The sequence below is a fragment of the Siphateles boraxobius genome, unplaced genomic scaffold (genome assembly GCF_051911475.1).
Source record: "Siphateles boraxobius isolate OS27281-9 unplaced genomic scaffold, OSU_SipBor_1 12, whole genome shotgun sequence".
NCBI lineage: Eukaryota > Metazoa > Chordata > Actinopteri > Cypriniformes > Leuciscidae > Siphateles > Siphateles boraxobius.
In genome coordinates this window covers 15,038,656-15,052,063 of record NW_027508722.1, presented here as the reverse complement: position 1 = coordinate 15,052,063, position 13,408 = coordinate 15,038,656, and the positions used below count along the sequence as shown (strand labels likewise).

At 40.2% G+C, this 13,408-nt stretch overlaps 1 protein-coding gene across 3 annotated transcripts in view; it reads right to left on the bottom strand.

Moving 5' to 3' along the window:
• hdac9b (histone deacetylase 9b) overlaps positions 1–9,054 on the bottom strand; it is a 57,943-nt gene extending 48,889 nt beyond the window's left edge. For 2 of the 3 annotated variants that reach the window (XM_077209181.1, XM_077209186.1), the window contains exons 1-2: positions 8,846–8,951; positions 8,517–8,642 (exon numbers count right to left, since the gene is read on the bottom strand). In XM_077209181.1, the coding sequence (XP_077065296.1) occupies positions 8,517–8,642; positions 8,846–8,861 (142 nt within the window). In that variant the 5' untranslated portion in view covers positions 8,862–8,951. Of the gene's footprint in view, positions 1–8,516; positions 8,643–8,845 lie in introns of all 3 variants that reach the window. The other variant, XM_077209182.1, reaches the window with a different exon arrangement.
• Positions 9,055–13,408: the final 4,354 nt, after the last annotated feature.

Genomic DNA, 13,408 nt, shown 5'->3' with positions numbered 1-13,408 from the left:
CTGTTGTAAAGCACACAATTGTGCAGCACAATAAAAACAGCTACCTAATCCTGAGATAAGACAAATATGGAATATACACTTAAAAGTCCTCATTAAACTTCTCACAGTAATATAGGCTACATATAGTCTAATCATGTAAAAATTATATATATATTTCCAAATACAATATTTGGAAACTTAAGTCACATTTACAAAAAATATGGATGTCGAAAAAAGTTTTTTTCAGAGATAACTTCACTTTTCTGAGGTTATCTTTCAACTGTCATTGGTTTTATATTGTATTATTCAATCAAAATACATTCATACATTTTAAGTGTGAAGTTGACTTCCACTTCTACTCCAAAGGGAGTTATTTTCAGTTAAGCACTGTTTCTGAACATCCTTCCCTGAAACACTTCGATTGTAGTCTTGAGTTTACTGCCGGGAAAGTACACAACCCAATATTGCTCATTTAAATAATTCCTGCCCAAGGCATACGCAAAAAATGGGCAAAGCCTGAGTGAGTTGCGTTAGTAGTGTGTTAAAACTCACAGTTATGGTAAGGAGCGTGACATTTCCAAAACACGCTTGCAAAGGTTAACCAATCACAGCACACTTAGCTGACCAATCAGAGCACATTGTGCTTTTCGGAAGGACTTCATAGAGACTGGAACTAAACAGAGCATTACTGATAGACTGGGAAAGAGAGGTGCAGCAATAATGTAAAATATGTCTTTTTTTAATATTGAATCTCGCTTTTTTTTTCTTCTTTTTTTTTAAACCATCTCAAGTCACCATTTACAGAGGGAAGTGAAAGTTTATGTATGGACACGCAGTCATTCACATGCATATACACCACATGCTGTGTTTAGGAGTGGTTTCAGAGAGCCTTTCATCCCAGATCTAGTTCCGCCCTGGTCTTTCCAACGAAACCACTGCGATGTCAGCCACACTAACAAGCTGTAAACCTCTCATCTTTGTTCTCTCTCTCTTGCTCTCTTTTAGACAGTAGTGCTAAGAAAGGCAACAACCTCTCATCTGAGGTAACTATGAGATTGGTTGGCTTTCCACTACAAACAGAATCAAACAGATGCAGTTGCAGAAGCAAACATGACATCCGAGTCACTAGCTGCATCCCTGGCCAGGCCAGAAGGACTGTGGCAAGGTTTAAAATAGAAACTCCATCGCCTTCATCAGCCTTATCATCACGCTGCAGATGACAAGAGAAAAAGAAAAACAGAAGACAAAGAGAGATGGAAAAACTGTAGTATTGCCTGTTGCAAAGATTTACTGTAAGATGCATGCACACGGTGCCACTAGTATAAATTTTCCTAAAATAAAAATGGCAAATATTATAAAAGACCATATGTATATGTACACAATGAAATTGTACACAAATTATAGATGCAACATATAAATATAGAAAAATGTTGTTATAGAGCAGACAACATTCATTTAATATTATTTAAATTATATAACATTAAGATTAACAAAATATGAGACAAAGCAAGTTAATCGAGACAAGTTTCAAGCAAGAAGCAATTTCTTCACAACACAAAACTGTTCCGATATGTCAACTCAGTCAATCAGAAAATATTTCATGTTTAATATATTTGGTAGGATTTTGAACCAATGAAATTTCAAAATAGAAACCAAACTAATGACAAAATGTGTGTCCTAACTGGCTAGACACATTCCAGGAAGACTCACTGTGTGTATTAGTGATGGGGATTTTTGCGATAGTGAATTTATCTGCAGGTTACATCGATACGCCAGGAGGTGGCAACAAGTGACTGCCTTTATAAGTAAGTCATTCATTTATTAATTTAGTCATTAAGAATCATTAATTTAACTAATTCATCCAAAACAATTTAGGACTGAAACAAGTAACCTCTATTTTAGGAGAGTCATTGAATCATCCACTTAACTGATTCATTCCAAAAATGGTATCTGCACCTGAATTCACATTCTGTCTTTGAATGTACTATATTTTAGTAGTAGTAGTAGTAGTAGTAATTTAGTAGTAATAGTTTATCGTCATTACAAAACATGCTTTACATTAAAAGGAACAAACTTTTGTAGTCAGGTCCCGGCAATAACAATATACAACAATATACTGATACTGAAGAAAGGATGGACAGATTGCATGTCACTGGAATTATATCAGACCATACAATGTTAGAACAATATTCAGAAGCCTCCTGTCAATCACACACATCTGGGGTATATTGCTTCCCTGCTTTACACACCAAACAGGGGCACCACTTAGTGTGACTAAAGCATGTGGAAACTTAAAGCAACTTCACATTTCTCATTTCACGCCTTTCTATGAAGCGCTACCCCATAACTCACCAGGACGGCCCAAGGGAGGGGCAGAGCAGGTGCACTGCACATGAAAGGCCAGAACAAAAAGCCGTCCAATCACAGAGCGTGGTGACCTGCGCCCCGAGGATGATGGGACCTGGTCAATGTCACCCTGAAATGTCTGTTACTGCTATCAGGGTCAAAACAAGTATGTGTGGTAATGGAAATCACAGATCTCACACTGAGATGGAATGCAGTCGGTCGCACCTGTCTTGTTGATAACCGCTAACATTCCATCTGTGTTGTTTACAAGCAGTAAAGTTTTTCTAAAACTTGCTATAACACAAATTACAAAAGGCTCAGCATAGACTTTTTGTTGATTTTAGTAAAATTATTATATTGCAGTTAATTCCAATGTTTCAAGTCTTTTAGGAGAGAGGTTCAGATTAATAGCAGGAGATGAGAGAAGGCGTAGTAAATTAGGCCTGCCCTAAAATAACTCAACCTTCAATGTCAAAGACATTTTATGACCCTCTAGAGAGTGAAAGAACGAGTTATTTTTCCTTTACACTTCTCTTGGCCTCAGCTTAACAGACAGTCCTGCAATAATTAATTACAATAATTATTACTCAATGTGTCCATCCTCACTGTAAACTGAGATATTTCCCCAAAGTCAAGAGTTTTAGAATGTTATAAGCTATCATCTGTCTACGTTTACTTTAAATTGTTGTGCCCTCAGTAAGTCACAACAGAAAATCAATGGGCACTTGTGCATACATTACAACATTTGTTCAGTATTACCAAGATTCTTTGTGATAAAAGCATTAAAAAGTCTAAATTATTTTCTTTCTTGTTTATTTTTTTCTTGCTTTTGAAATTAAACTCCATTCAAACCCTTTTCAAACTCGCTAGTTTAATGTGTCTGCTAATAATTTCCAACCGTGGAAATACATGTATGAAGAATAATGCTGTTTTATTTGTTTTTCCCAGAACAGTCATAGATTCCATGTAATTTACACCACATTTCAAATCACCATTCATTCTGTGGTGGAAATTACGTTTTAAACATTTTTTTAAATAAAATGCTGACTCCCTCATCTTGCTAAAGCTTGTTTCATAACTAGCAAAATGCTGGGTTGTTTCAAACCATGCTTGGGTAGAAAATGGACAAACTCAACCATTGGGTTAAAAATGTAATTTAACCATTCAAACCAACGGTTGGGTTTGTCCGTATTTGACCCAAAAAATGCGTATGAGTCCAAATACACAATGCAGTATTTTCACACTTTCACCACTATTTCTTTCATTTGCAGCTTGACTGGAATTGGCACAATCAAAATATTACAGTTTAAAGTATTATGATATTTGCCTTGAATGTTCTTTGTTTTCTTTACACATTATGTCTCATATTTCAAATCAATGCACTTCACTGACACTGTTGTCTCTATGGTAACTAAGTACACTAGGCTTTTGGTTTGTGGTGGAAATTATTTCACAACCAGTCATAATTTGGCTTAAAATGTACATCAATTATTTTCACACAAGTGTATTTCACCGTTTTGATTAGTAAAATGTGATTATAGATACAATGTACTCATTGTTCATGTTGAATTGCAAAACACTTTTGCTGCCATTGAGGTGGGATACGGGAAAGTATAATGGTGGTATAAGGTGTAAAGGAAGGTTCAACAGATGTAATTATAGAAATGATTTACAGATATAATTATATGCAGGTACACTGTAAAAAAAATTGAATCAATAAGTTATGACAGCATATGGTTTTACATTGCTTTAACTCTTCAAAATAAGTTAAGCAATTTTCAACTTTTTACTTTAGAGCCAAAGCACAACCAAAACAATGTTCTTCTGCAAAATGTATGCAGTTCTTTTAAACCACTAGAGGGTCAGAAGTTACATAGTATCCTTTAATGTGAGCTTCATTTAATATAAATAAAAAATTAAATCTGTTGTATTTAATACAAAACAACCCCTAATGTGACAGAAGTGCCAGAGTTGAAGAAACGTCCATACAGGTTTGGGTAAGCAGTTCAAAAAGCTGTGTGACTGTCAGCTGGTCACATTTCCATTCTGCCAGCAGTAGAAGGATGAGTATGAAATGTGTGAAGGGCCACTGCTGCTGAGAGATGGAGCAAACCACAGATGCATTTGCACAGAATTATCACACTTTTTCGCACACGTTTTCTCTCTCAAAGAGAAATACAGGCACAAAATCTGTCGATTTTTTCATATTTTTACATCCACTTGCCTAATAAAACAGTACAGAAACGAATGATGCAGTATATTGTGCATCGCTTCTTTTATCTTTTACCAGTAGGTGGCAAGACTTGATAGGTGATAGCCAGAGTTTAATTTATCTATCAGTTCACTCAAAATGAATTCTGTACGAGGTTGCACAAATCATCAACAAGTTTCTGAGGATAAGGGCTGCCTTTAATCCCAAGAGCATATATGACCATACAATCAAGTCTAATGCAAAAGACTCCCCAAAAATCTATTCAATGTATTGTGTTTTCAGATATGTGTGCTGGTGAGTGCAGGTAAGTTGTTTCCCTACCACTATGGAAATGTAGACAGCTCTGTTACTTTAAAATCTGATGCTGTTGCTTAGAGACCATGTTCTGCGTCAAGCCTGAAATGGCTCCCAATATAGTGCACAATAGCTCCCATTCTGTTCAGCTCCACCCCTGTCTGCACTCTTATTGATTGATCTCCAAAATGGATTAAATCTAAGGTTAGATCACTGGTACGTATGTAAGCTCATCATTTCGGGGGTACTATGAGTCATGGCGTACTGCATACCGGGCCACAAGTGTGAAATCGACACATGCTGCTCTCATTGTTAGGGTTCATCATCATCCCTAACACTGTTTGATAAGGACATATTTACTTCGAGCTACACGCTTCAGATCAAAAGGTCTGATGAGGAGAACGTGGCTTTCATATGATCTCACATCATTAAAATGTCTTAATCACCCATTTGGTTAAAGCAGGCTCATTGTGTCTCCCTTCCGTTTCTGAGAAACCCACAAATTACAAAAGAAGCCTTTCAGTTTTTAGAGTCAAACAGGAAGCTTGTGAAAGGACATCTCATGAATCTACTATCCTATTTGCGCAAGGATGTGTGAAGCTTTCAGCGTTTCCTCTTTCAGGCACATTACACTTCCCCATCCAAGTTTCTCTCTCACAATAACAGCTACCAAATCCCTGCCCACACTCCAGTACTTCACAAAGAAGAATCAACAGGGAAGGCTGCATTTCTTCCATCAAAAATCAAAAAATTGATCAAAAAATTACAAAATGATTAGGACCTGATTTCAATTTTAATATATTTTACAATGTCATTTATTCCTCTGATAGCAAATCAGCCATTACTCCAGTCTTTAAGGCAGGAACACACCAAGCCGACGCCGACGAACTAGCGTTGATGAAAGCCGACTGTCTTGTCGCCTCGCGTCGGTGTAAAAAGCTGTACTTGAACACACCGAGAGAACTACTTCCGACTGTTGGCTAGAATGCGCGTTCTGCGCCTGCGTGTGAATGAGACAACTGTCTATTTCTGCAGATATATTCATCTATATTCGACATTCAAAAAGAGAAACCGACGCTGCAGGCTGCAGATAACATTACACAAACCAAAAACAAAGCAGTGCGTGCTTACCGTTTTGAATATCAATCCTGTTAAACACTTTCTTTATTCCACTCCACTCATGGTAATATTTAAATATTTGCCAAGGATCACTCATGTAATGACGCAACATAACAGCATCCTTCTATCTGTACCGTTTGCTCTGTTTTGCTATTATTCTCGTGACCCGTTCACTAAGCTGAACAGCCAATCTGAGTTCTCTCTCTCACCAACGGCCCGACGCCGATCCAACATGTCGAATCGGCTGTTACAAAGCCGACGAGGACCAATTTCAATTTTGCGGAACACACTGAGAAAACTTAGTCGGCCAACGCACAAAAACTGCCTGACGGCCGACCGTCGGCTTGGTGTGTTCCTGCCTTTAGTGTCACATCAGAGTTGAAAGCAGTTCTCTCATGACAACTTGAGTGTTTGGCATGGTAATGGATATGAGAATGTTAATATGTTTGATCTTGACGGAATAGATCTGGTACGCTGCTGCTGTTATTGCTGCTGCAGAGCAAGTTCGGGACTTGCTTCTGCCAATACATACAGGACACGCTGCTGTGAGCATGTAAGACATGCTGCTGCTGTACAATATAGCGTACATGAATTACCCATAGCAGATCTATACAGGTGGAGCTGGAGAAGATGGAGGGTTTCTGAAAACGCGCTGCAACTGCTAAAGCAAATGCTGACTGAGTATTTGAAAGTTGAGCAGCGAGCTCATTGTCTACTGATACGGCAGGAACCAATCAACTGTGCCCTATAGGGAATGATGTGATTGCCAGCAGATTGAGTAAAGGACTTTGAGAATCAGCCTTCACGATCTATTTCATGACAGAACTTTGTATTTGTGCTGCAGCATTTATTTGAAACAGAACTTACTATTTAAGTTTTTTTTACTTCAAAATGTCATGTTCAATTTAAAGTGCTATTAATGGATTAATTAATCTATCAATGGTAATAGCTAACATCTTCATCTAGTCAGCTTGAGATCCTTTGCATCTAAACTAAATATCTCTTAAGCCTATAAGTGAGTGTTTTATGAGCAGTCGGATAACCAAATGTAAATTCACGCAGAGCCAAAGCACAACCAAAACTATGTTCTTCTGCAAAATACTTTGTTTTGTTTTTTAACCACTAGAGGGCCAAAAGTTACATAGTATCCTTTAATGTGAGTTTCATTTAATATAAATAAAAAATTAAATGTTGTATTTAATACAAATGAACTCCTAAGAGACAACGTGTTATTTGTTATACCCTTGTCATTATTTAGCAATTTCTGAGTGAAAGTTTTTTCTACACATTTTTTTCAGTGTATTTTTTTTTTTTACTTCTATAGGGACGTCCCGTAGGGGCTTTTTTTACTTCTATAGGGACTTCCAACTCAACACACGCGGCTTTGCAGTCTTCATTTTGGATCAGGTAAGTTGTCCCCTCGAAGGCTAATGAATGATTTCTCAAAGTTCGGGATCAAATGTTAAATCCACTGTTGCCATAGAAATCCGCAATGTTTGTGTGCACTACCAGGCATTCAGCATAACATAAGCTTGTCTTAGCCGGACACATTAGGCTCCCAATTTTACGATATATAACGTTATATATATATATATATATATATATATATATATATATATATATATATATATATATATATATATATATATATATATATATTAAAACAAATTATTATTATTATTTTGTTGCTTTAAACAGAAAATCATTTAATCAAATGTTTAGCTGTCGCCCTTTAAGATAGAACTATTGTGCATTTTTTTCACGGTTCTAACGGTGTATGGGTTGACTACATTTTTCTACGTTTTTTTTTGTAGCAGGGAAAAAAACCTACCAACATTAGCTAGAAACAGTATTAAAGTAGTAGTAAAGAGTGGAGAAGAGAGCCGTGGAACTGCTCAGTTAGCTTCAGAGTCACTGGTAGGTAAATGCATTTACCTAACACACTGTAGTCCAATGTCGAAACGTTTTTATGTAATTATATTATTAGTATAATAATATAGTAATAATATATATTACCCACGGCAATGGATCTATTATTAGGGGTGGCCCACCCCTAACAAAGAGTATAGAAGAACAACTTCTATACTCTTTGTCCCTAATAATAGATCCATTGCCACTGAGTAGCTGACGGATGTATTCCGTCAAAATGGCTGACACGCGGCTAGGGGTCACGTGACTGGGAGATCCCTATACTTTAAAGTATCTATACATATTCTACAAAACTTACCTCTGATGCACTAACCTCGTCCTAAACCGATAAGTTCAAAATATATAAAATATTAGATAATGTTATCAAATGTTAGATAAAACAGTAATTCGTTATTTTAGAAATTTTCATGAATTTTTACACATTTTAAATGAAGCATTTTTGACCATATTGAGTGCTATTTTTGCCCGAGCCCTGGTCATTTTTGCCCGTTGAACACAAAAAGCTAGACAGTAATTTCTAGTTTTGCTGAGTAGTGATTTGGTCTGTCACAAATGCTTGTTTTGTAAGTCCACTTCCACAATAACACCATACAGTGCTTGTTACAGAGACAAACACATACTGTGTGATGCCACTCACCGTAGCCCCAGACTGAGTGCTCTGGCCTGATTAGAGTGTTAAAGGGAAAGAGGTGAGCTCTCCTGTCCCATCCTAATGGCCCATAGGATCTGTGTGTCATATAGTCGTCACAGCCTTCACCTAAAGCTGTTATTACAAGAACAAAAAACATTTACTGTGTGGAACAGAGAAAAAAAAACAGCGATACATTTTTCAATGTTATATTAAAATGTAGGCTACCATAACACTATCATACATAATCTAGATTCTAGACTGTATCTTTAATGTTATGATTGGCCATAGACTTTCATATATTCGTAATCTTCATCGACAGTTTATTGTGCACTTACCTTTCTTGATCTTCATAATGTAGTCACTCCTCTGTTGCAATCTGAGATCAGTCTAGCACACGCACCTCATTCATACACTCTTACACTGTAGATTCCTGTCAGAAAGTCACCAGCAGAGGAAGTGGTGTCTGATGGTCATTTGAAGTTTAAAGGGCTCTGTCTGAGGATATGAAAAAGTAGTGCTCTCACAATTCCTCTTTCCCCATCTCACCGGTTTGAAAGGATTAACACAGCACTTATGTGGGGACTGAGTCATTGGCTGCTTCTCACTTACTGTCACACATTATTACAGCACGTTCTCAGTCCTACGCTACTTTCAGAAAACTCACGCTGGAACGCTACAACATATTTTGGTAGCACCTCTTATGAAACCTGTGTAATAAATAGCACAATACAACACTTAGTTCAAGTCCTTGAATTTGATTAGGGTGGCTTCCAAGATAACTGATATTGATCACAAAATTTCCCGCCAACTTTTTTCAGCGGCTTTGGTTCTGGAAGTTTTTTTTGTTTGTTTTGTGTTATTAATTTTTTGCCATATGAATTTTAAAAAGTCTTTGTTAAAGTGTTATAAGCTATGAACTAAGATAACCATTTACAAGGTGAATCATAACATTACAAACTTTGATTTGAAGCAAAAAAAAGTATTTGAAAATCAGACAAAAAGGCAAAGATACTGTCATGAACAACCAGACAAGGTAGATCCAAATGCAGCGTGAGTTTATTCACAGGGTAGACAGACAGGCAATGGTCACAGACAGCAAACACAGTATAGGAGACAAGGCAATACTCAGAGTCCGATAACCAGGCGGGAAGTCAGAGGCAGGCGGCAGACGAGACGGAATCCGGAAAACAGGCGATGGGTCAGATACACAGACTGGAACAGACTAGACAAAGAAACGCTCGGAGATGTACACAACAATGAAACAAGACTTCGCAATGGGTAATAATGTGAGTGGAGTTTTAATGTGTGTGGAGCTGCGTGTGGAACTAGATGCAGGTGAGAAGGTGATCAATGGAAACAGGTGTGTGCGTAATCAGTCCAGGGTGTGTGCATGAACAGTCCAGGGTGTGTGCGTGAACAGTTCAGGGAAAGGCAGAGCAGTAGTGGAGCGATAATCCAGCCGATAATCATCACATAACCCCCCCTTTAAGGAGCGGCTTCCAGACGCTCCAAAAACAATCCAGGCGGGGGGTAGAGCGAGGGCGACCCTGGGGGAGGGACGGAGGGCCAGGCCCGTGCAGGGGAACGGGACCAGGACATTGCCACGGCGGGCCTGGGCCGCAGAGCGTGGGCGGACCCAACTGGGCCGGTGGCCAGGGCGGAGCAGGAAGAGTCGGTGGCCAGGGCGGAGCACATTTGGCAGGGAACCAGGGCGGAGCACACTTGGCAGGGAACTTGGCAGGGAACCAGGCCTGAGCACACTTGGAAGGGGACCAGGGCGTATGAAGCTTAGGACCGGACGAGACCAGCGGGATAGGAAGCTCGGGACTGGATGGGACCAGCGGCATGGGAAGCTCGGGACTGGACGGGACCAGCGGCATGGTAAGCTCTGGTGGAGATAGCAGAACTAAGGTCCATGTCGGCGCAGCCTCCATGTACCCCTCAGGGTACCTACTGCCCCCCCCCAAAAAAATACTTGGGGAAATCCACGGGAGGAACCTCCGGGCTGTAAACGGTTTCAAGAGAAGCCTCCCGGAGCTTAAAGGGCGCAGGCAAGGCGAGGCGCAGAGGCGGGGCCGGCAGGGCGAGGCGGGGCCGGCAGGGCGAGGCGCAGAGGTGGGGCGCCTGGGAACGCCCTCCGGAGCCTGGCGAGCCAAACAAGTCCTCCTTCTCTTCCTTCTGCGACGGCGCGTCACTGGGCTTGATTCACTCACTTGGCTAGATTCACTCACTTGGCTAGATTCACTCACTTGGCTTGATTCACTCACTTGGCTTGATTCACTTGACTCGGCACTTGAATCACTTGACTCGGCACTTGACTCACTTGACTCGGCACTTGACTCGGCACTTGACTTGGCACTTGACTCGGCCCTTGATTCGGCACTTGACTCGGCACTTGACTCATTTGACTCGGCACTTTACTCAATTGACTCGGCACTTGACTCACTTGACGCGGCTGGCACGGGCTCGGCTGGGTAGACGTGAAACTCGAGTTCGTCGTGGCTGACATGGAGCGCAGGCTCGGCAGAAAGGAGCCCTGGAACGGCGACCTTTATGGACTTCCGCGTTGAGATCAGTGGAGGATCAGCCATGCTGGAAACCAGTCCTGTGTAGCAATAGACCGATCCGATGGCCACTTTGATGGTAGGTGTGACGTGAGGATTCTCCAGCTCGTCCAGCGTGACATGACTAGACCCTGGTTCGGTGAATGCTGCGGTGTCGTGAAGCTCCTTCTCCATCTTACCCACAGCGAGAGGAGAACCACTCAGTAGAAGGGCCATGTCAATGTACTGCATTAAAGTGCCGTGAGGATCATGAATGGGCATCAGTGACCGGAGCGGTTCAGATAACCCTCTGCGGAAAAAGACCATTAAACATTCGGTGCTCATTATCGTGAAACGTGCCAGTTCAACAAACTCTTTGACATACCACTCAATCGATCGATCCTCTTGTTAAAGTCGCATAATCTCAGCTCCCGTATCCGTGTTCGGTATCGCGGTGAAAGCTCGTCGTGGAACCTTGCTCTCGAATTTTACCGGGAGAGCTTGGCGTGGAACTGGGATTGGCTCAGGGCTGACAACTGCGGAGACGGGTTGAGTCTGCGATGGGCCCGGTGTGGAAACCTGAAGACGGCGAACCATCTTGGCCTACCTCTCCAATGACGAGGTTAGTTGATCAAGCTGATCCCGGTGTACAGCGATCAGATCCGCATTGGCTGACTGGGAGGCATACAAGGCTGACATGCTGCTGGATCTGGTTATGGCGAAGTCTTCTGTCATGAACAACCAGACAAGGTAGATCCAAATGCAGCGTGAGTTTGTTCAGAGGGTAGACAGACAGGCAATGGTCACAGACAGCAAACGCAGTATAGGAGACAAGGCAATACTCAGAGTCCGATAACCGGGTGGGAAGTCAGAAGCAGGCGGCAGATGAGACGGAATCTGGGAAACAGGCGATGGGTCAGATACACAGACTGGAACAGACTAGACAAAGAAACGCTCGGAGATGAACACAACAGTGAAACAAGACTTCGCAATGGGTAATAATGTAAGTGGGGTTTTAATGTGTGTGGAGCTGCATGTGGAACTAGATGCAGGTGTGAAGGTGATCAATGGAAACAGGTGTGTGCGTAATCAGTCCAGGGTGTGTGCATGAACTTTCCAGGGTGTGTGCGCGAACAGTTCAGGGTAAGGCAGAGGAGTAGGGGAGCGCCTTCTCGTGGCACTCGAGAGCAATCCAGCTAACAATCATCAATATACGCAAAAGCGTTCTTTTGGCACAATTTGTTTTCAATTCTCTGACTGGAGGAGAGTTCTTACAGAATCATGGGTATGTCATTTTTTTATCAGGAATTCCACTACTGAACATGATTATAAAAAAAATAATAACTTGAAATAATGTGAACAGATGGCTTCAAACTTGTAGCTCACAGAAGGTCTGTTTTCTAAAGGTTTCTAATTTATTATTATAATCAATTCCCCAATGAATAAAACAATGGTATTTTTACTTCCAGAACCCTACTGTTGCAGAGACTATTCACACTTTCAAACTATTTCTGCAAGTTAAATTGTTCTGCTAGTAGGTGGCAATTGATCATCTTTTTGATTGAGGCATTGAATTATTTACTCAAGCAATTCGTTCGAAACACTGGTTCATTTAATAACGGAATGAAACAGTTGCTTAGAAGTAGGGATGCACGATATATTGACCACCATATCGGTATCAGCCGATATATATACATTTTTAATGTTATCGTTAATGGCCCGATAAGAAAATTTGGCTGATATATTAAAGCCGATAAATAATGGATTATTTCCTTCAGCTGGGACACAATTAAGCTGATGCGCACTGTTTGCCATGATGTTTTTGAATTGCTTGAAATATGATTGGAATGATTTCAAATAGGAAAATACATTTAAGACCAATATGCAAGTCTGACATCATAAAGGCTATTGGTTACATAAAATTATAATTTTAATGTATAATTTAAATGTATCGGCTAATTTATCGGTTATCGGCTTTCAAATATAAAGAATTATCAGTTATCGGTATCGTATCAACCAAAATTTTCATATCGGTGCATCTCTACTTAGAAGTGCGCGACGGGAGATTTTGTAAGCTGTAAGCTGCAAGTGATGAACCAGTAATGTAAATATCAGCATTGTCATTACATGGAAAAGTACATTGTTGCTACTCTGAAAGCTTTCAGTTCCCACTTTTTCACAGAGAAATACCTTCAAGTAATAGTAAGGAATACCCCAAAATGAAAATGAATCCAAATGTACTCCCCCGTGTCATTTCCAAATCCCTTTTTTCTTCTGTGGAACACGAAACATTTTTTAAAGAATCTCATTGCACCTCTTTTACATAAAACAATAGTTCCCTGTCCACATTTACCA